This window comes from Colletes latitarsis, chromosome 12 (assembly GCF_051014445.1).
Source record: "Colletes latitarsis isolate SP2378_abdomen chromosome 12, iyColLati1, whole genome shotgun sequence".
NCBI lineage: Eukaryota > Metazoa > Arthropoda > Insecta > Hymenoptera > Colletidae > Colletes > Colletes latitarsis.
In genome coordinates, this window is record NC_135145.1 from 22,590,016 (window position 1) to 22,613,145 (window position 23,130).

Genomic DNA, 23,130 nt, shown 5'->3' on the forward strand with positions numbered 1-23,130 from the left:
GGATTAATTTAAAAAACTCGCGACGCTCGTCGGATCTAAATAGGAAAAGGTACCGCGATAAATGATAATCGTGAAACGTTTCCGCGTTACGAGATCGTTCGTCGTGGAATAAGAGATACGCAACCAACGACGACCCATAACGCGAGTACTTCGTTACGCTTTATTATGATTTTTCCCTTTCGAACGCGCGGGCAATATCTTTTTTTATTTTTCACGGTAAAGCCACGGACCTTGGACCGCGTAGCGGCATTTAAATTAATGCAGCTCATTCGCTTCGCACGACACAGTTAAAAGAAAACAGATTGCGAGGAAACGCGCACGGAAACATCGTGTCCAATTTCTATGCACATTTTTAACAGTCTGTTGTTTTTTGTACGATAGATTCGCGCGTTGTTCTCTCGTCACTTTTCGTCGCGCTTTGTTTCCATCGGTAGTCGATTACAACACGCACGGAATTCGTTCTCGGTTCCTCGTTACATTTGTAAAACGTTGAAACGGGGCTGCGGAAAAATTAAAGCAAACTGTACAATTTTGGTTCGCGCGTACAAGTTCTTGAGATCGTGAAAATTATTCACGATTCGATTTGTTTGGATCGGAACGGTGCATCCAGCTCTCCGTGTTCCATTTTGGGCGGTATCGCGATGGAGTCGAGAGGCAATTTGGGAAGGGCACTCGTAGTACACGCGCGACGACATTGCTGGGAAGACACAGGGGATTATAAAGGGTTAAATGTCGCCATGATCCCTCGCCTCTTTTCTTGCCCGGAGGAAACTTAGTTTATAAACTGTGGTGCGATTAACTCGCGCTATCAACGCGACCAAAGCTATCGGTGTAGAGTCAGGAACGACGGTAACTTCTCGGCCCTAATACTCCGGGAGTTGGTAATTGGTTATCTCTTTGAAAGAAAATTACGAGTCGAATGGTTCATAGGAATAGCCAGTATATTTGATTTCACGTACAAGGATACATTTTTTGGTCCTCGCGAGTCGTCTGGGCCCCAGCCACAGACTCGAAGAGAAGTTTGGCTTGGAGATTCCTGGTGTGAAACTTGTGCAGCATCATCGGCCCGTAGAACTCGTCGAGATCGTCGATCCTGGTGTGCACAGAGGCCTCGTTCGCGGTCAGGAGGAGACAGTTCCACGGCGACCACTGGACGTTCCTACGAAGCCTCACGAGTCTCAGCTCGTCGAGTCGATCGCACTCGGAGATGGCCGATTTCCCGTGCCATACGTCGTTCACCAAACGGTGAACGATCTTGGCGTCGACGACGAAGGCCAGGCTGGCGTAGCAACGATTTCCGGCCTCGCCGCGCCTCAGATCGCGAAGCATTTTATCGTAGGGCCCGTAGACGACTCGGGGCCTGGATCGCGTCCTCGCGTCCTGGCAATAATTGCACACTCGGCGTCGTTTCCCCCGGGAAAAGTTATCCGCGGATAGTAATCTGCCGCAGCTGGCGCAGATCGTTTTACGACCGATCAGCCTCGCCTCCTCCGAGTCGTTTCCCAGCGCTTCCCTGGCGAATATCAGGAAGGCGATCTTCAGTCGATTTCTCAGCCAGTTTAATTTACTCTCGTCGACGTCGCGCGCCAGAAGATCGATCTCCTGGTCGAGCAGGCGCACCAGATCGTCCGACGGTTTGCACGTGTGAGCTTCGACGACGTTTCTGAGCCGACGCAACGTCTCGACGCGTTCTCCGATCGGTGCATCCTCGTTCGACAACGCCTCGAAGGCGTCCCTGAAGCGTCGAGCACGCTGCACGCGAGGAGTCTCCACCAGGATCGGTTCACCGTGGCCGGTTCTCCAAACTATCGGCTTGGAAAGGTCGTCCAGGAACTTCCGGTAGGCCTTCTTCTTGCTTTTCAGCCGAAGGCCTGTTTTCAGAGAGTCTATGCCTCGCAGGAGCTCGATCTCTTTCGACAGGATCAGTCTGCAGAACGCGGTTCTAGCAGGATCCGGGGGTCGTTGTCTCGCCCTCTCTGTTTCGCGGATACGCCAACGGTCCAGGAGATTGTAGAGCAACTCGAAGTCTGTCCTCGTTCTCGGGGACGTGCGGTTTAGTATGGCGAAATCCTGGCTACGGTAGGACCTCGGTTCCAATGGTATTTCCTGCTTGGCCGTGTCCTTATCGCCGGGTGGCTGGATCGCGGTGAACCTGTCGCGGTAAGCTCTGCGGGCAGGATTCAACGAACGCTTCAGTGTATGTTTCAGGCTATTTTCCAAGTAATAAGCACACGATAGATCTTTCAATCGAAAATGGAATGAAAACGACGTTCGGTTAACATTACTACTCGCTACTTTAACTCGACATAGTCCATTACTCCACCTGTAAAACCTCTGTATCTTTACGACACTCTCCAGGATCTTCTCGTTTCGGGGATCCTTGAAGCTCGAGTCCCGAGAAGCACTCGTAGCTTCCAGGAGTCTGTCTCTCGCGTCAGGAAACGAATTCGCTTGAACCGTGACGTTGCACGGCGTGTCCGTGCATTTGTCTGTCGAGAATTCGGTCTGCGTGGTCCTTTCTCTCACGTCCTGTCTGTTTATCCTAGTTTGCGTGCACGCGTTGCAGTAGACGGTGCCTGTCAGCCTGTTCCTCCATCCACCCAGAAACGGTTCCGCTTTCGCCACCGAATCCTCCGTTCGAGCGATCATTGCTCGTTCTTCCACCGCCTACGAAACACAAACCCTCTGAAATTCAACCCGACTTGCGTTAAATATTGGGAAACGTCGTGTCGTCGGGAAGGAATTAATTAAACAAAAATATTTAAAGGAAAAAAGCATAGTTTCAACGTATATTTCGAGCGAAAGTTCCGTGTATTTATCACCAAGTTCGCGTAGCGCGAACAGCTTTTAAAATATTTACCGTCGTACTTTGTCATCGCGGGTGTTAACGTTCTATTTTCCCCCGTTAGCTCGCAGCTGCGGCTTGGAAAAGCTCGGACGCGTAACTTGCCCTAAAGGCGACCAAAAGCAAACGGCGCAAATAAGCATCGCCATTATTTTAAGTATCGACCCGTAATCGAACGGATCTGGTACTGAAATCTGTTCCAATCCGAAGACAAAATCTGCCTTTCGGTCTGCGCGAATCTGTTGCATCGTCGGCCACGTGCTAGGGAGGAGGGAATAATTCCTCGACGAGCGGAAAATGAAAAAGAAAGAGGGAATAATATTTCACAACAGCTCGCGTCGCGGGGAAACGTTTCCTTCGGCGTGGTACCAAGTTATAAATTCTCGTTAATTCGGTCCAGAAGCGGCGCTTAATTCCTTGTTATCCTGCCGAACGTCGGCGAGAGCTTAGCGTCCGCAGGGAATAGAGGAATGCACCCTTGGAGGTTTTATGGCTAATGGAAATCCGGCCAGTGATTCCAGTACGGTGAAACTGTGCCGGAGGACGCGGAGAACCGTAAAACTTGGCGCACCCGGTGCATTAAATGCATTGTGTGTAATGCAACCCCTCAAACAAGGGAAACACGCATGGATGGGCGTCACTCTTCTTTTATTTTTCCGTTGAGCGTCGCTTTAATTGAGCTACAGCGACGGGAATTGTTGGATCGTTTCAATGGAACTTTTTTCTTTCGTCCTGTCCTTCTCTTCTCGAGCATCCGGTCGAGAGAACATCGGGAACACGTCGAATAAAATAGTCATTTTTGCGTTCCTCCTTCTCCTATACCCGATCGTGCAAAGTTTTAGCGTAGGTGTAAACGAACCTTTTCAGGACGGTCACGTTTCTGTTTCGCGTTTCAGCAGTAACAGATCGTAAGCTTTTCCTCGCCGTTGAGAGATAATTCCGATCTTCCGGCGAAAGAATCAGTGGTCGTTGCAATTAAATTGGATTCGCGCCAGGCGATAATGGGATAATATCGGAAATCAATTTCGCATTGTGAAGCCAGCGAGATTACCCTAAACGAGGCCTTCTCGCGAAATTCTAAGTGTTTATGTTTTGGTTATTAAACGTTCGCCGGTGACCGAACGCGGAAATTTAATTTCCGTTTAATTGGATCGCGTACATCTGTGCATGAAATATTCATGATTCCCCGTCGTTGGGGACAAAGTAAAAAATCCAACAACCGACCGGGAATGACGCGTGCGAGTCACGCGTCTCCTCTGTATCCCTTTTTATCCCCGGCTTTCTCATTAAAAGAGAAAACTGGAGGGCCTGGCGCCAAAGCTGATCCATCTTTTTTCGCAGAATCGACAGCTCGCCTTTTCTTCCCGGCCATTTTCTTCCCGACGTCCCCTTTCCCTGTCACATTACTCCACTTTCATAACCTCGGTCTAAACACTTCTAAGAAACTCACAAATATTGCCTCGCTCTGCCTCCCTTCTTTGTATTTAATTAAAAAAAGAACGTCGCCTTTAACGAGAAAGTAAAACTCGAATTATTCCGTTCGCTGCTCCGACAGGTGTCAACGATCGAAACGTTCAGACAATTTTCTATATCGATCGCTTAAAAATTTTAAGTAATTGTATTTTAGTTTGATAAAAGGATCTACTGTTTATCGCGTTAATCGGAAATCGAAGGGTTTCTTTTGGAAAACGGGCTTTCAAACCGGGCTTTATTCGCAGTTTGCGCAAATTGGAGAGTCTAGAAATTTTTAAAGGTCCTGCAAGAATAATGCTGTCTTTGAATTTCAGACGTACTCGAGTGGCAACTGGAAGATTGCCGAACTGAATGTTTCATCATTTTTCGAAATTTTTCAAGGGACGTGCACGCAAGCCGACACACACCGCGTGTTATGAATTATTTAACGAGTCGAAGGAAATAGAGGTTGCTAAGAGACGACACGAACGTGAAACCGTTCGAGCAAACCGCTCGGGGCATCGAAGAGATGCAAAAACGGAATGGTTGATGTAACAGCACCGAACGCGAGAATATGCGCAGAGAACCAACAAGGGCCAATGGTTTTTCGCTACGGTTAACGTTTTTTAACGTTTGAATATAAATATTCTGAAATAATATTCCGCCGCGATAGCGTAACGACCGGCGTACCGGGTCGCCGTTTGAATTTAAATTCGATAAACTTTCGTAAACTTTGAAATAATTTTAACGAGTGGGCTCGAGAGGCAGGGACTCACTTTCTAAAATAAAAAACGGATTTAAATAAAATTTGCATTACCTTGGTCGTTGATGGAAGACAAACAAACGAGTGTCTGCATCGCGACGGATAATTAGTAGAAACGATAATTGAGGGACCGTGTTTCACTAATAACACCGCAACGCGGATCGTCGAAAAATCGCGAAATTGATTCGACGCGATTGCAACGCGACGCAATTACTTCGAGTACATAAATATTAAACGACGCTTCTCGTTAAAATCGCCGCACGGGGAATCTGTTTCCACCGACCGGTCGTTCTCTGCAATTGATCCTTTCCGCGACAAGCTAAATATTGCAGCAAATTATTACGACATTACAGGGCGTTCGGCCAGTCCTGGCAAAAATTTTAATGGGAAATTCTAAGACGAAAATCAAGAATACTAATTTATTGATTATTAACGTTAAAGTAAGAGTAGATCTTACATACAATGTACTTTTTTTACCCCTTTTTTTAAGGCTTTAGAGCCCTATTATGAAAGTTCAAAGAAACATTTCTGGCCACACATACGTTTGGTAAAGAATTTTTTTCTCGAAAGTGGGTAGAAATTCAGGGGTATGTGTATTCACCAAAAATGATTATAATTGACCCCTGCAACTGAAAATAATTTTTTCAGAACGATTTGAAATTTTTTAATTTCGCCGAAAAATTTGCCCACCTGTTCGAATTTTTTTCTCAAAACTGGGTAGGATTTCGGGGGTATACCTATTCACCGAAAATGATTGTAATTAATCCCCCTAGCTAAAAATAATTTTTTTAGAATGATTTGAAACTTCTTTTTTTCGACGAAAAATTTAGGTACCCCTGACGATTTTTCTTAAAAATTCGTTTTTCATTTTTCATACATTTGTTTGACATCCTACAGAAAAGTTGTTTAATACTTTCTTGTAGGTACCTATGAGCTCTACTTCAGAAAAAAGTTTCATTGAAATATATTCACAATTGTTGGAGTTATGGCTGTTTGAAAATTGGACCATTTTTATGGGGTTTTTCTCATTTTGCAGGGTCAAGGACCAACTTTTCGAATATTTTTAGAATTTCTACATATTCTACATTAAAATACGCGTCGTTTGGTTTTTTAAACATTAAAATCGTCCAATCCGTTCAGAAGTTATGACGTTTTAAAGATTCCAATGAAATTTCAGTGAAACATATCAACGCTATGGTCAGACATGAAATTTTCGGTAAGGAATTTTTTTCTCGAAACTGAGTAGGATTTCGGGGGTTTGTCTATTCACCAAAAATGATTGTAATTGACCCCTGCAACCAAAAATAATTTTTTTAGAATCATTTGAAATTTTTTAATTTTATCGAAAAATTTGCACCCTACTCGAATTTTTTTCTCAAAAGTGCGTAGGATTTCGAGGGTATATCTATTGACCAAAAATGCTTGTAATTAACCCCCTTAGCTAAAAATAATTTTTTTAGAACGATTTGAAAATTTTTTTTTTCGTCGAAAAATTTCTCCACCTACTTGAATTTTTTTCTCGAAAGTGGGTAGGATTTCGGGGGTATGTCTATTGACCAAAAATGCTCGCAATTGACCCTCGCAACCGAAAATAATTTTTCCAGAACGAATTGAAATTTTTGAATTTAATTGTTAAAAACTTTTTAACGAAGCCTCAATCAAGAAATTGACATTCTTGATTTTTGTCTTAGTTTGGCGTCTAGAATTTCCCATTAGAATTTTTTCCACCGAGTAAAAGATTCATCGAAAAAGTAACAAATACGAGCGACGAACAAACTGACGGCGATTCATATTCGGTTACCCCGAAACGGTAATAAATATAAATCTATTTCATGTTTGTACTCACCACCCTCTGTCTTCAGGAACGTTTCCGCGGTGTGCTTATTGTACGGATAACTCCGTCGTAAATTACTTTTTATATCGGTCGGTGTTTATCAGTCGCAGTCGCTATCATTCATCGTTCGTCTAAACGCGACGATTCGTCGTCACGGTGCAAATTTATCGCTCGTCCCGGACGACCGTAAATTAGACGGGGACGCGGGGCGTCGCGATGCACCGACGAACCGGTCTCGAAACGAAACGCGTACTATTAGATTTATCGAGACGGACACACGCGAGGGAGGCGAGAAAAAAGAACATCGTCGAGGCGGGAAACAGGGAACCGGGGATTCTCTAGGATAGAAAGAAACAATCGGAGCTTTTAACGCGACGCAAGCCGTATAGGAGAGACCTCCGCGCCACCTGAAAGCTCAAAGCCTTAAATCCAGCGTTGCCAATGGCAACGTGCTTGGTCGATCGGTCAAAAGCACTTTCTAGTCCATTATTTTTCGACTTTATATATCCCGTGCTCAAAGGCTCAATCGTTCTGCGCTCCGGCTACAACAAACAATATCTAAACTGCGATTGTCTATCTCACCGGAAAGAAAATAGTGATTACGGTTGTTTGCTTGCGCGCCCCTTTTGGCGCTGGGATTCAAAGCTTTTGCGGATTACATTATACGAAAAATGTCAGCGATACACGGCCACGGGTGCCACCATCCCCACCCCATCGATCGATTCCTCGCGAGAACGTAAATCAGTAACAGGAAACAATTACTTTTCTAAGTAGTAATATCGAGCAATGATCAGACGCGCCTCTACTCGCGATATTTATTGAAAGTTCGTAGGTCTTGAAACGGAAATTTAACATTTCGATCTATTATCCTTTTTGTATGGACCACCGTTTCTGTTCGTTCTCCAATTATTTAGGCAATCGAGTCGACCTCGCGTGCTGAAAAGGACACGAACGACGAATTGAAATGTTATCGAACAATGGAGTTAAATCGTGCTTTTATGTTGCAATTATTTTGATTTAATTTAATCAGGTCAGCTCGTCTGTTCTTTGCTGTATGCATTAATAATCTGTATTATTTATATTACAAGCGATTTCTCCTTTGACTCCGTACGCTCGATCGATGGGGTCTTTCACGTACAACACATATTAATATCGATAATTAGTAGAAACGGTACGTTCTCTGATTTAATTTCCTTAAACGATCATATTTCCCAAAGTCGAGCAGTGTGTTTCGGGAATCGAATTCGTCAATATTCTCCGACAAAGCCAGTAAAATTGCGAAACGTCGGAGGTAATAATGGAAAAAGCATCAATTATTCGGAACGAACGGAGTCGTTTCATTTTAATCCATACATAATACCTTGAAATTGCGCGCGAATTTATGAAATGACCCTATGGACACATTCATATTGCGCTTAACCCGTCCCCGTTACTCAATATAGAATTCTTCGTTAGAATTCTTTATCAATGAAGGTATTTTAATACTCTTGTATAAATCAGGAACGTGACGTCTCCAGCTGTGCCGTGTGTCTCTTCTCTTCATATTTATGGAAGTGTATGTGCATACCTTATAACGATGGATATCGATGCTTCTTTTGAAAGTTAAATCGAGATCCTCGGAGCTTTGGATATTAAGATAGACTGTCGTGTTCGTTTATCGCGTATCGAACGCGAGTCGATCGAAGGGATAATTGGTAATAAACATATTTTCATTGAAATTCGGCACGTCGGTCCGTCTGAACGTTCCTCGGCGAGGAAGAGCAAGCGTCGCGGAACATCTCCGACAAGAAGTCGAGTGCACTCGGTCCATATAGGTCAGCTGGTACGTATCAATCATCTTAGAAAGTACGGTCCACGGTTAACCACCGCGTCGTTGGAAATTTACCGAACTTTAAGGCCATCGATTTTCGCGAATCTGTGTCAAAACGGAGCCGCGGCAAAATATCTTCGCTGCCAGACCGACAAAAGTCGAACGTCGATTCGCCGGCGGATCCCCGGCCTTGGAAAGGAGCAATAAGAGAACGGATGACGTCTAGAATTGGACGCTACTTAAACGGACGTTTAATTTAATTCCTTCCTCGGATTCGACGGGGTCGGGCGATTTTCTTCCAAAGAATCTTTTCTCTGCGCCGAATGTTCCAGTCGCAACGACGCTATTGGATCTGATCGAGGTCCGAGCCTTTGATGTCCGCGGATCCCTTTCCTCGTTACACGCGAGCCTCCTTGTTCTTCGGACGCAATAACAGCGCCGCGTAGAAGCATTTCCAGCGACCCCGAGACCCGGAGAAATATTAATGCGGACCATTAACAACGGCCGCAGACTCTTTCGAGCGTAAAATGAAACGCGTTCGCGCTGGACTCGGTCTTCGCTTCGTTTAAACGACCTCCGCGTTTACCAGAGTATTTTGGAACATAAAGCCTCGATCTGGTCCCGTTCTTTACTAATTGACCGCGCCTGTTAACGTTCTCCGGGTCATTTTTATTCGTAAGGCCGACAAAGAGTATTTCACCCAGAGAAAATCGTGATTCGCCGAAACGGAAGGGATGGAGACGGATCTTTGGTCGATCGAGGGAAATTCCCAACGTCCGGAAGCACCTGCGGCGAATTCGGAAGACCGGCGTCGAACAGAACTAATGTTGCAAGGCAATTTGTAACTAGAGGATCGCGTGCGGGCCAATTCGGAACGTGAGACAGCGGATCCTCGCGTCACAGACCAGATAAATTACTTTGTTTTGGCGGGGAAGAACCACAGCCCGGGGCTCGCAGACATCAATATCAACGACCGACGAGTTATCCATCGTAGTTCTGCCGTCCTGCATCAATTCTACGAGCTACCGTAACCACCGGGCCCAGAACTTGCTCCTATCCCCGGATTCAAAATTGCTGCGAGCTATTCGACAAAGGAACCAGCCCGGGAAAGATCACCGAATACGAAGGAAATTGAATTCTGCGGAACGTCGGTACACGTTACAGACAGAGGGTGCGTTTCGCGAATCGAGAGCACGATCGACAGGGGATTCTATCGTCTGTGAGAAAAAATTTAATTAATTAAATTCGCCGTACGACAAAAGGGCTGGGAAAACGATACTTTGAAACGGAAGCACCGACTTGGACGGGCAGGAATTACTCGCGGGGAAGCGGTGACACGTATCGACGAGGGGGATGGATTCCCACGGGCGAGCGTCCATCAGAAATGACCGATTCAATTTTTATCCCGGTGACGGGCCTCGGTACTTCGGATAGATAAATCTATTTCAACCACCTTTTACAACGTCTATCGACAGGGATTGTCTTCCTGTCGCGAGACAGAAACTCGCGCTGCTTGCCCGACTCGCTGATAAATTGTTCCGATCGTGCTGTCGCAATTAATGATACAACGTTTTCATTCGTTTCGATTCTCGATGGGCGCGAGTAGGTGAATTTTTTTTCGCGAATACCGAATAAATTGCGACGGACGTACTTTGCGTGTCCCTTTCCACCTTTATAAACCGGATACCCCGGTCGTAAAAAGGGCGATGCTTGTTCCACGGAGAACCAGCGAGATTTTCGAACCGATTCCAGGATACCGAGGAGCAAAGGCAATCGGTATATATCTTTATAAGCTCGTATTTTGTTCGGGATGAATATATTCGAGGGGGATGCCTGAGCCCTTCGTAGTCGATACGAACGCGGAAGTCGATCTCCTTCGCGACGGTGAAATTTTTCTTCCGTTAGAGTCGCACGCGGACAATAAATTTGATCGTGGCACGGTAAACGACGCGGTAAAGGGAAACGAAAAAAATGATCAGGGGAAAGAAATAGATTTGTCAACGGGGATGAGAAATTACCGTCTATCCGCCGTTGCCTAATGCAGCCGCAAAAAATTGTTCGATTATAGAATTGTTTGCCGAGTATACAGGGTGTTCGACCATCCCTGGGAAAAATTTTAATGAAGGATTCTAGAGGTCAAAATTAGACGAAAATCAAGAATACCAATTTGTCGATGGAGGCTTCGTTAAAAAGTTATTAACAATTAAATTCAAAAATTTCAAATCGTTTTGGAAAAATTATTTTTAGCTGCAGGGGTCAATTATAAGCATTTTTGGTGAATAGACATATCCCTGAAATCCTACCCACTTTCGAGAAAAAAAATCGGGTAGGCGTTGAAATTTTTTGGCAGAAAAAAAAATTTTTCAAATCGTCTTAAAAAAATTATTTTTAGTTGCAAAGGTCAATTGCAAGCATTTTTGGTCAACGGACATACCCCCGAAATCCTACTCAATTTCGAGAAAAAAATTCCTTACCGAAAATTTCATGTCTGACCATAGCGTTGATATGTTTCACTGAAATTTCATGCGAATCTTTAAAATATCATAACTTCTGAACAGATTGGACGATTTTAATGTTTAAAAAAGCAAACTACGCGTATTTTGGTGGAGAATATGTAGAAATTGCAAAAATATTCGAATAATTGCTCCTTAACCCCGTAAAGTGAGAAAAACTCCATAAATAATGGTCCAATTTTCAAACAGCCATAATTCCTACAATTGTGAATATATTTCAATGAAACTTTTTTCTGAAATAGAGCACATGGGTACCTACAAAAAAGTATTAGACAACCTTTCTGTAGGGTGTCAAACAAAATTACTAAAAATGAAAAAGGAATTTTTAAGAAAAATCGACAGGGGGTAGGTGCTTAAATTTTTCGACGAAAAAAAAATTGTATGTCTATCTTGTTGCCTAATGCAGCCGTAAAAAATTGTTCGATTATAGAATTTTTTGCCGAGTATACAAGGTGTTCGACCACCCCTGGGAAAAATTTTAATGAAGGATTCTAGAGGTCAAAATTAGACGAAAATCAAGAATATAGAAAAATTTCAAATCGTTTTGGAAAAATTATTTTTAGCTGCAGGGGTTAATTGCAAGCATTTTTGGTCAACAGATATACCCCCGAAATCCTACCCACTTTCTAGAAAAAAATTCGAGAAGGTGTGAAATTTTTCGACGGAAAAAAAATTTTTCAAATCATTCCAAAAAAATTATTTTCGATTGCAGGGGTCAATTACAATCATTTTTGGTTATTACACATACCCGCGAAATCCTACGAACTTTCGAGAAAAAAATTCCTTACCGAAAATATAATGTCTGACCATAGCGTTGATATGTTTCACTGAAATTTCATGCGTGTCTTTAAAATGTCATAACTTCTGAACGGATTGGACGATTTTAATGTTTAAAAAAGCAAACTACGCGTATTTTGGTGGAGAATATGTAGAAATTGCAAAAATATTCGGATAGTCGCTCCTTAACCCCGTAAAGTGAGAAAAACCCCATAAAAATGGTCCAATTTTCAAACAGCCATAACTCCTATAATAGTGAATATATTTCAATGAAACTTTTTTCTGAAGTAGAGCCCATAGGTACCTACAAAAAAGTATTAGACAACTTTTCTGTAGGGCGTCAAACAAAATTACTAAAAATGAAAAAGTAATTTTTAAGAAAAATCGATAGGCGCCTAAATTTTTCGACGAAGAAAAAAAATTTCCAATCGTTCTGGAAAAATTAGTTTCGGTTGCGGGGGTCAATTACAATCATTTTTAGTCATTACACATACCCCCGAAATCCTACTCACTTTCGAGAAAAAAATTCAGTATGGGCAGAACTTGAAACGTTAATAACCTTTTAACGAAGCCTCGATCAACAAATTGGTATTCTTGATTTTCGACTTATTTTGGCCTCTAGAATCCCCCATTAAAATTTTTCTCAGGAGTGGCCAAACAGTGGCCCTGTACAGTGTTAGGGGATCGGAAGATCGTAATAAATAAATCTGTTTTCCATCGTGGAGTTTCGTCAACGATAGGTCAAATTGCTGGTCGAGAAAGTTTCGCGACAGCGAGCGTAAAACGCGATGCCGGTTAACGATTATCAAAGCTGCGGAAAAGCACTCCAGGTCTGGATACATTGAAGCGGGAAATTTGTGCGGAGGGGAAGCTGGTGGCGGTAAAAAGCGTCAAGCAGGCTCGAAACTTCGGGTTGTGTAGCAAAGTTTTCGGGTACGGCCAGTTTCCAAATTTATTCACCGCAGCCGCGGTCCTGTGTTCCACGAAAATTAATATATTCCGCTTATATAAGTGCTGTCCTCCCCGTCTGTCGTCCCTTGTCTCCACCCACTGGCGTCGTTCTACATTTCAAATCGTCGAGAATCCTTTTCCGCGTTAATATTAATAGTACCGTCCAACGATCGCTGGAAATCATCGTATTATCATATTTCGAATCGAGCAATTTAATCGTTTCCAACACCGTTTTGGAAGGAAACATTAGCTTGAAAGTGCGATGGAAAAATTTCGAATTAAACGAAATTTATTTACGTTCTTTCCGATTTCGTTCGATGGTGCGCTGAATTTTCATTCGATCGGCTCTCTCGTCAGATTTCATAGCGTATCCGTTTCTCTTTTTATCTTCGCTTTTTCGCCGTGCATTCCAAATGAGCCGTAATCGTGCCTCGAATTTTTTTTTGCGACAATAAAACGAACGAGGAGAGATCGAGCACGAAATTTAAGCGGTAAAAAATACGGGGGATCGAAGACCGCCGAAATTCGAACTATATCGCGCTCACGTGCTATATAGGTATATCTATCTATCGCGTAATTGGCCGTGAGGCGTTAATTCACGTCCAGCGACCGATCACCGACGGAAATAGAGATCCTACTTCGAAAAAGAAGAAAAACGAATCCAACGATTTCGGTCGAGAGCGAACAAATTCTTCTCTCGTGGCTCGAACGGTCGGCCAAAATTGAAATAGATCGAAGATCGGGTAACTCCGAAAAAATGTCTACGAGCTCGATGGGCGTTAAGTTGGCTCGCGTAACGCTGAAAAGGCGAACGAACAAGATATCGTGGCGACGACAGCCAGACTTAACAGGAATGTCAGGCGGATCGATCTGGGACAAATCGGTTTACACCGACCTCGGACAAACACTCGCATCAGGAGTTACCATCGGGGAAAAAAGACACGTTCCGCGGCGGGTATAAATCCTGGTGTTAGCGGAACACATCGATCGGCACTTTATCTTTTCGTTGAACGACTCGGAATCACGGGCCAGCGAAAGAATCGCGAGATTCGTTGCCGATTGCCGTAAACTTTCCACGATTTACAATGGATTTTTTCGACCACGAAAGTCCGCAAGGTGTATGTACTATGTTCTCGATAAGTCTTGTAATTTTTAACGCAACTGCTGTTCCAGGTTTCTGGCAGCCACTCTGTCCTAAATAGAGCGCTTTTTCGAGCCACGGTTTCGCTTGAAATTTTCAAAAGAACAGCAAATTATTATCATTATTGAATTAAAAGCGCATCGCGTATAATTAATCAGCGTCGAATCGACAGCATCGCGGCCGCGTTGAGCCGATAATTCGATGTTAAGCATCGTGTTTTCGATTATCGAACATCGTCGAACGCTTGCGTCGCTACTTCCTGTCCGCGTTACAGGCGAATAATTCCAGAAAACGACCATGGGTCCCGGTGATCCTTTATTTTCCGCGAACGGAGATCTCTCGACCTTCCACGATTATGGATTTACCAGCAGCATTCGTATCGCGAATAAATAAAGTCGACGCCGGATAATCAGATTACATTCCGCCTACGCAATTGTTGGCTGTAATTCGCGGAACGCGCAGAATTTCCTCGAATTAATCGGCGAGGGCTTATAACTCAGCGTAACGAATTGTTGCTGTAATTCTGACGCTTGAAGCGTTAAACGAGATATTATCGAATCGTTGCCGTGGATTTTAATAATAACGCGAATGGTCATTTAGAATACGATCGAGTTATTCTTCAAATTACACGTTATTCGTGATTATTCAAAGATTAAATGCAGCGAAAATACGCGTATGAGAAGTTTCATTTTTAAAATTGATATCAAATTATGCGAGCTCTTTCTAAAGGCAGTAATGCACCCGTAATTACATCGCTAAATTACCATTTGTACAATCATTAACTGAATTCTGCATAGCGAACGTATTCGAATTTAATTACACGATTTAGCATGAATCTGGCAATTAATAGAACTTGATGACCACGGAATAGAAGATTTGGTCGGACAATAGCCAGCCGCAAAATCTCTTCTCCCATTTGATTCATTAACTAATATTCCGTCGAGGAATATTTATCATTCCACTTCCATTCGGCGCGGTTTGCACAGCTGTTGAATGAGCACGGAGTTCTCCGTTGAAGCTGGCCAAAGTTTCGAGCCATCGAAGGACCTGTCGCGATTCTGTTAATAGTCCTTCGACGAGATTGGGTTCAGTCCGACCCGTATTCCGTCTGTATCGTCGGAAGAATTAGAAATCGTTTATATTATTAACGTTTGGTTGAAAATTTCGACAGTATCGTTTGGTTGCAACGTGGCTGGACGAGCGTAGAACTCGGGTTTTTTGTTTACGGAAGCATAAATTGGGATTCTTGGGCAACTATATACATCGTGTGCATCTGCACTTGCCCGCGGGCTACTCGAACAATTCGGTGCAGCAGGCTGATGTCCGAGAATCCCAGGAAAATGCACGCAGGAAGGAGAGGCAGAAACTTTCCCTCTGTTTCACTTTCCACCCTTTCTCGATTACAAGGGGTAACGTTAGAGAAATTCTGCGCCGTAGAACAGAGCTCATTCGGAACTCGTAGCGAGCTGAACTCGTTCGGAACTCGTACAGAACATAACTCATTCGAACGTCGTCAGAATTCGTACCGAACACAAATAAAACTTGTAACAAATAGCGAATAGATATAGAACTCTGCCAACATAGAACACATTTCTAATAATTTCACTTTTTTGCGTGCTTAAACAATCGTGTTTCGTGTATGTAATTATTGTTATACAGGGTGTTCGGCCACCCCTGGGAAAAATTTTAATGGGGGATTCTAGAGGCCAAAATAAGACAAATTTAGACACCCCCTGTCGATTTTCCTTAAAAATTCGTTTTTCATTTTTAATAAATTCGATGGGCGCTGTACGGAAAAGTTGTCTAATACTTTTTTGTAGGTACCCATGAGCTCTACTTCAGAAAAAAGTTTCATTGAAATACATTCGCTATTGTAAGAGTTATGGCTGTTTGAAAATTTGACCATTTTTATGGGGTTTTTCTCATTTTAGGGGGTCAAGGAGCAACTATCCGAATATTTTTGCAATTTCTACATATTCTCCACCAAAATACGCGTAGTTTGCTTTTTTAAACATTAAAATCGTCCAATCGGTTCAGAAGTTATGATGTTTTAAAGATTCGCATGAAATTTCAGTGAAACATATCAACGCTATGGTCAGACATTAAATTTTCGGTAAGGAATTTTTTTCTCGAAACTGAGTAGGATTTCGGGGGTATGTCTGTTGACCAAAAATGCTTGCAATTGACCCTTGCAACTAATAATAATTTTTTTAAAACGATTCGAAAATTTTTTTTTTCACCCAAAACTTTCAGCACTTACTTAATTTTTTTCTCGAAAGTGGATAGGATTTCGGGGGTATGTCTATTCACCAAAAATGCTTATAATTGACCCCTGCAACCAAAAATAATTTTTCCAGAACGATTTGAAATTTTTGAATTTAATTCTTAATAACTTTTTAACGAAGTCTCCATCAACATATTTGTCTTATTTTCGCCCCTAGAATCCTGTATTAAAATTTTTCCCAGGGGTGGCGGAACACCCTGTATACTTACCTGGTCGTGTGCGATTCGACGTCTTCGATTCTGCTAAAACCGGAAACTGCGCAGAAATATAATAAAAAAAGTAAATAGGAGTTGGTGATAAATCGTCGGCTATGACGTCAGTAATCATTGAGGGGAAATTGAGAAAATTGAAAACGAAGTGCTTCTTCCGCGTCGAGGAACGAGCAAAACGACCGGCAAATTGCTCGGCCAAACGAGCAGTACAGTTTTCGGCCACGTTTTTCCAAATTGTAACGACACCCAAGCGGACCGCGGAACGAAATTTCGCAGCGAGGAAATGGCAGTTGAAATGGTGCTTTCGATTCGTTTATTTAATAACTGACAATTGCTTTACATATACAGCTCCGGAACGGACGCGTCCGGCCGCATCTATATTTTATTCGTTCTTCTTCTCGGCTTTTTCTCCTAAATCGGCTCCGGACGCGTCGAATTAATCCGTCGTAACGTTTCTTCTCCGTTTTTCTGCTTCTCTTCTCTTCTTTTCTCTTTACAGCGATGATGTCGATAAGTGCGAGGGACTTTAAGGTATTACTTATCATATCGTATCGTAGTTTTATATAGAAACAGCTATACAACTTATGGCTAACTCGTAGTTTCTTAAATTTCTCCTCTCTCTCTTTCTCTCTTTGCGTCCCTTGTCCTTCCGTTCTTTGCAGACAGCAGTGCACCGATTTCTTTCGATTAGTTCGTCATTCGGATGTGTTACATCAAAGACAGGCAGAGTTCGTGTTGGCATAATTATCCAACGTTGAATAACAATGATTTGCTTACGTATATTTAATTATGATTCGGAAGATAATTTGAATAGCGTATAGAATCCCCTTTTCCCTCAAATATACGGGCAGTTTTCAACAATGTTTAATTGATAAACGCACCGGACATTCGATCGTAACTCTGACCATAATATTCCCAGAGACACAACGAAATATACGTTTAACGACGCTTCTAGCACGGATAACGTAACAGGGAGTTGTTAATTAAACATCAGAATACGTCAGCTGCTACTGTAAATACATTCGCGCAAATTAAAATGCGGACATGGTATTGTGCTTGTTACGTTCTTGGGAGCAACGGTTTAATTTAGCAAATAATGACGTTTTCATTTCCACCGGTTTCCGTGCATATTCTCTGCACGGAAACCGGTGCAATCTTTCTCAAAATTCATGCACGCGCATTTATTCCGGAAATCAACGAGCGTGGTCAGATTCTAGATGGTTTGTACGGCCGATGCAATCAATCCGAGCAACGAGAACGAATCCTGAGAATTGTTTCGGTCGAACGAGCCCTGGAGACGCAGGTACAATTACATTGGGCGTAACTTGAAACAGGAAAACCGTCACAAAGGATTCCCTGGCGATCCGACTTGGTTCAAACGAAGACGTTCGTTCGCGTTGCGCTTCTTTCCAGCCCTTGGTCGCGAAAAATTTCCAATTACCTTTCGCGGCAGTTAGCCGGGAACGGGACGAGGAGCGTCGCGGCGCCTGGCTCGAGAAATTGGTGCTCCGATAGTGGCCAAATTTCTCGCTGTAAGCGAACCGCGCTGGCGGAATGCACTCGGTTGCCGAAAGGTTCGCCCCGAACTGCTGGAAGAATGTGCAATTGCATCCAACCTAACCGGTGCTTCCGGTTCCGATGGATCCCACGTGTTATTGCGAATACCGGGTTCGTTCTGTTTCGCGGGCTGAACGTTTGTGGTTTGCGAGTCGTTCTTCCGGTCGCGGGATACGATTAGACGGATTCTACGGAAAAATCGATCCGGAACGCGCGAAATAATTAAATGAAACATTCGAATCTGATTTAAAAACACAGGAAACAACAAACAGAGTTGTAAATATACGTTTTTCGCAAGCGTCAATATGTAATTTACAATATTTATTGTCTTTACGTTTCGAATAATATTTGTATATTTGCCGCGTGCGAAAAATAAACATCGCGATTTCGAAATGTTTGCTTTCCGACGCTTATCAAAAATCACCATTGTCCGTCCCTTTGTTATCAATGGACGAGGTGTTTTCGCGTTGATGGGTCCATCAGAGAGATAAGAGAACATCGAGGGAAGAAACAAAGGGTGGGTCATGGGGGTTAACCGCGCGACGATTTTTTTCTGCCGTCTGGCTGCGCGGCGATGGGATTTTTCGCGATTTTTAGGTCGCGCGAGAGGTTGCGATCGTGACACGCCGCTGACAGCGCAATTTCGCGAAATCCTGACGCATGCATCGCGGCTCGTGTGTGTATGTTTTCCCGCGGAATGTCGGGCCACGATTCGCCATCCAGAATCAGCATACCGCGAGAAAAGTAATTCCTTCTCGCTTCGGCGATACGCGATGCGATTTGAAAAAAGTGCCGAGACGCGTCCGACCGATATTTATACGCCCAACTAATGTCCATCAAACCCACAAAACCGAACGTTCCGGATTGGAATTTTACGAAAAAGGAGCGTTTAGTCATTCGCCATACTTCTCGCTGTTAGCTTAGGGGAATGCGCTTCGACTGCTCAAAGGGATACAGAATGTTGCGTGAGTCTGGGTACGGTAAACAAGACTTTCAAGCAAAAAGGAAAATTGGATCGGTTGAAGCGAAGTAGAGAGGATAATGTGGAAGAGAAGGGAAGACCGCCCTTCGTGATGAGGCTGTTTTTACGAGAGATAGCTGAATAAACCCCGGGAAAACTAGGTTTCCCCTGTAACAAGATTCGTGACTTAATGGTACATAGAACGTTTCTAGAATAAAGACTATTTAACGCACGATGTAACCTGTAATCGATCGACTCATGAAACTTGGACTACGTCAAATAATGGACGCGTTTGAGAAGTTAATGCGTTTCTACTTAAAACTGATTTTCCGACAAACGAAGCACGCATTCGATAACATAACCCGCGTTCTTGCATAAACTACCACACGCTCGATATTAAATGCAATTTATTCGCCCGTAATTTTCGAGCCGTGCGCTCTCGCAGGCGATATTAATTAATAATAAACACGATTTGAATTTTTATTATCGCGCTTTTATTGCGAGCCTGAAAATCAACGTCCGTTTAAGCAATTTCGGTCCATGTTTCTCAAATTTGGAGTTTGTACGTTCACTGTAAAAGTGAACAATTGCACGGGGCCGCGAGCAACCTGAAATCGCTGTGAATTTTTGCTCGTTACAATCGCGATCTCGCTATATTCGCCCCCATTATAACGGAGCTCGACCGTATACCGTTGTCGTTCATTAATTCCTCGCGCAATCGATCACAGAAATGTTCGGTTCGTGTCCGGTATATTTTCGGAAACATTGCATCCGTGGACTAGCATTCGCGACTTAAATAAATGGATCGTTGTCCGATAAAATGGTTCGACAAGAATTTAACAGCCGAAAAAGTGCAGGGAATATAATCGAAGCCGGTTAAACAACGCGTTAAGAGCACCGGACGAATACCGATCGTGGCTTTGAAATCGATGCACTCTGTCTGCATTCCGTTTCGTATGAAACATTCATAGGTCTAATCAATTCGTTTCGTGATCGTTCAATCGGTTCGCAGGATCCCATGGATCTCTACCTACCACCCTTTCGTCGACATAATTTATTAAATGTATTAGATAACAAGAAGGAACGCCATATTTACATATAAAAATATAATCTTATCGCGATCGATCGGGACTACTTATAATAATATGTATAATCGTGTGTACGTTAACATGTATAGATAAAATCTTCCCTTCGACGTCGTCGCGTTCGTTCTGATACGTTTTCGCACATCACATTTCCTTGGCTCACCTTTTCACGCCAAGAACGAAAAGGAAAATGATCGGAGTAACGATCGAAATAAAATCGAATCGAAAGAACTGCAAACACACGCGTTAGGCAAACGTTTTCACGGATCGTTTAGCGTGTATCCTTTTTACGCGAGATAATTCTAATTGCATTTCCTCCTCGCGATGTCCTCGATCGATACGTGTATCATTCTTGGAATGACAATAACGAAACGTCGTTTACCGTTGTTTTTACAGCTGAAGTTCGCGCGATAAAAATAGTTGCAAATTAAATTTACCGAAACCTTTTTACGCTGTACATGTGTACTTCCGAGAGAATCGATAGTAACCGAGATATTGGCCCGACCCATCCTGTCTTTAATATCCTACGAGGATCAGGAGCGGCAGAGCCCTGTTCGTTTATGCCTCGGAAAATAAAATGAAAATATTGCTCGTCGGGGAACGGTAAAATAATTCTTGCTAAATCACCTGCTTTTTATTAGTTTCTTTGTCCAGTAATAGAACGAGAATATTGATTAGCGGTCGTTCCGTCGTTGCTCGTCGGGAAATATTATTTCGCAGCAGCGTAATCGTGTTTCGCGAATGGCATTTTACGCCGATCGATGTCGTGCTTCTCGCAGCTTTCAAACGAACCGAATACAGCTTCTTTTCGTTCAAGCGAGCACCAGTCTTCCAGTGCTTGGCTCTCCAAGGAGTTGGTCGTATACGTCGTGTACTATCTCTCTGGTTCCCCTCTTGGCGGCAATCGTGTTCCATTTTCGATTCCCGAAGAGGCTGCGATCTTTCTCTTTGCCGCCTCCGGGCGCTGTGTCCGCTCGTGGCGCGAACTATGGCGGCTAAAGCACAAACAATTCGAGCAGAAATATTTCGAGACCAGAAGTTCTTCGTCCAGTGAATGGAATCTAGAGAGTTCGGGAAACGGAAGGGGCATTTCAGACTGGATTAGTACTTCCCCCGATAGAATTTATGTTATTCGTTGAATAAACGTTAGAATTTCAGAAGAAATTTTAGAGAAATGATTTCAGTTAACTAATCTAGAGAACTAGAGCCTGGTTGGGCCTGTCGCGCGACAGAAAGTCGATAGTGTGCGCCTCGGAGAACGTTCCAGTCAGTTTACGCGGGACACGATCACCGTCGAGATGAATTTATATCGTCGCAGAATCCTTGCCCGAGTTGGGAGACGATAATCTTCGGGACGGGAAGCGGTTCTAAAAGAATCTCGGTATCCCGACTAATTAATTATACCCGTCTGGGCAGCATTCTTACGGTCAAACTATTCGAGAGAAGTCGGCGATACCTCGGGGGATCCGGGTTAAACTGAGAGACTTAATGTAGATCGCAGGGAGGCGGGATCCAGGAGTCCAATCAGGGACCGTGTAATAGTTTACCTGTGCCGAGTGTTTGTCGATGGCTTCGACAACTGCAATTGACGGGTTCAAGTATCCGACGGCGTAGACCATCTTCTTGGTTGTCAGGCTTGACTGGCAGCGATAGCGACCGTCTCGAGACGATCCTGGACTTTGTCGTTTGTCGGAAAATCAAAATCGAGAAACGACAAAGGCTCTGCCGTCGCTGGCTTCTAACGCGATTCCCCTTTAGAACCGAGTAACAATATCCCTTTCGGTTTGAGTTTCGTTCGGAGACACCGTAATCACGGAGGAAATACGATCGGAACGTCGGACGATTCGCTAAACAATCGATAATCTCCGTGGAAACGGTATTCGGTGGTAATCGCAACGGAACTTCTATCACAGACGAGGTATACGAGTAGTCTTTACACCCTATGTATTTTTCTGACCCTTTTTTCTGGGGCTCCGGAGCCCTACTGTCATGAAAGTTCAAGGAAACATTTCTGGCCACACATACGTTCGGTAAAGAATTTTTTTCTCGAAAGTGCGCAAGATTTTGGGGGTATGTGTATTCACCAAAAATAATTACAATTGACCCCTGCACACGAAAATAATTTTTTCAGAACGATTTGAAACTTTTTTTTTTTCGACGAAAATTTTAAGCACCTATCGATTTTTCTTAAAAATTCCTTTTTCATTTTTAGTAATTTTGATGACGCCCTACAGAAAAGTTGTCTAATACTTTTTTGTAGGTACTTATGGGCTCTACTTCAGAAAAAAGTTTCATTGAAATATATTCACTATTATAGGAGTTATGGCTGTTTGAAAATTGGACCATTTTTATAGGGTTTTTCTCACTTTACGGGGTTAAGGAGCAATTATCCGAATATTTTTGCAATTTCTACATATTCTTTAGCAAAATACGCGTAGTTTGCTTTTTTAAACATTAAAATCGTCCAATCCGTTCAGGAGTTATGATGTTTTAAAGATACGCATGAAATTTCAGTGAAACATATCAACGCTATGGTCAGACATTATATTTTCAGTAATTAATTTTTTTCTCGAAAGTGAGTAGGATTTCGAAGGTATGTCTATTGACCAAAAATGATTATAATTGACCTCTGCAACCAAAAATAATTTTTCCAAGACGATTTGAAATTTTTTTTTTCACCGAAAAATTTCACATATTCTCGAATTTTTTTCTCGAAAGTGGATAGGATTTCGGGGGTATGTCTATTCACTAAAAATGATTGTAATTGACCCCTCCAACTAAAAATAATTTTTTCAAAATGATTCAAAATTTTTTAATTTCGAAAAATTTCTCCACCTACTTGAATTTTTTTCTCGAAAGTGGGTAGGATTTCGAAGGTATGTCTATTGACCAAAAATGATTATAATTGACCCTCGCAATCAAAAATAATTTTTCCAAAACGATTT

At 43.0% G+C, this 23,130-nt stretch overlaps 1 protein-coding gene across 1 annotated transcript; it reads right to left on the reverse strand.

Moving 5' to 3' along the window:
* Positions 1-951: 951 nt before the first annotated feature.
* Positions 952-22,500, reverse strand: LOC143348767 (IQ motif and ubiquitin-like domain-containing protein). The gene is made up of 3 exons (XM_076779362.1): positions 21,733-22,500; positions 2,324-2,667; positions 952-2,167 (listed from the first exon to the last, which is right to left on the reverse strand). The coding sequence occupies exons 1-3, from the start codon at positions 21,802-21,804 to the stop codon at positions 952-954; spliced, it is 1,632 nt and encodes a 543-aa protein (XP_076635477.1). The 5' UTR covers positions 21,805-22,500.
* Positions 22,501-23,130: the final 630 nt, after the last annotated feature.

Excerpts from the sequence above, each read along its gene's own strand:
- LOC143348767 (XM_076779362.1), bottom strand. The coding sequence starts at position 21,804 with ATGGTCTACGCCGTCGGATACTTGAACCCGTCAATTGCAGTTGTCGAA. Across the intron at positions 2,668-21,732 it reads TCGACAAACACTCGGCACAG|GCGGTGGAAGAACGAGCAAT; the intron begins GTAAACTATTAC and ends TGTGTTTCGTAG. Across the intron at positions 2,168-2,323 it reads AAGATACAGAGGTTTTACAG|AGCTTACCGCGACAGGTTCA; the intron begins GTGGAGTAATGG and ends TCCTGCCCGCAG.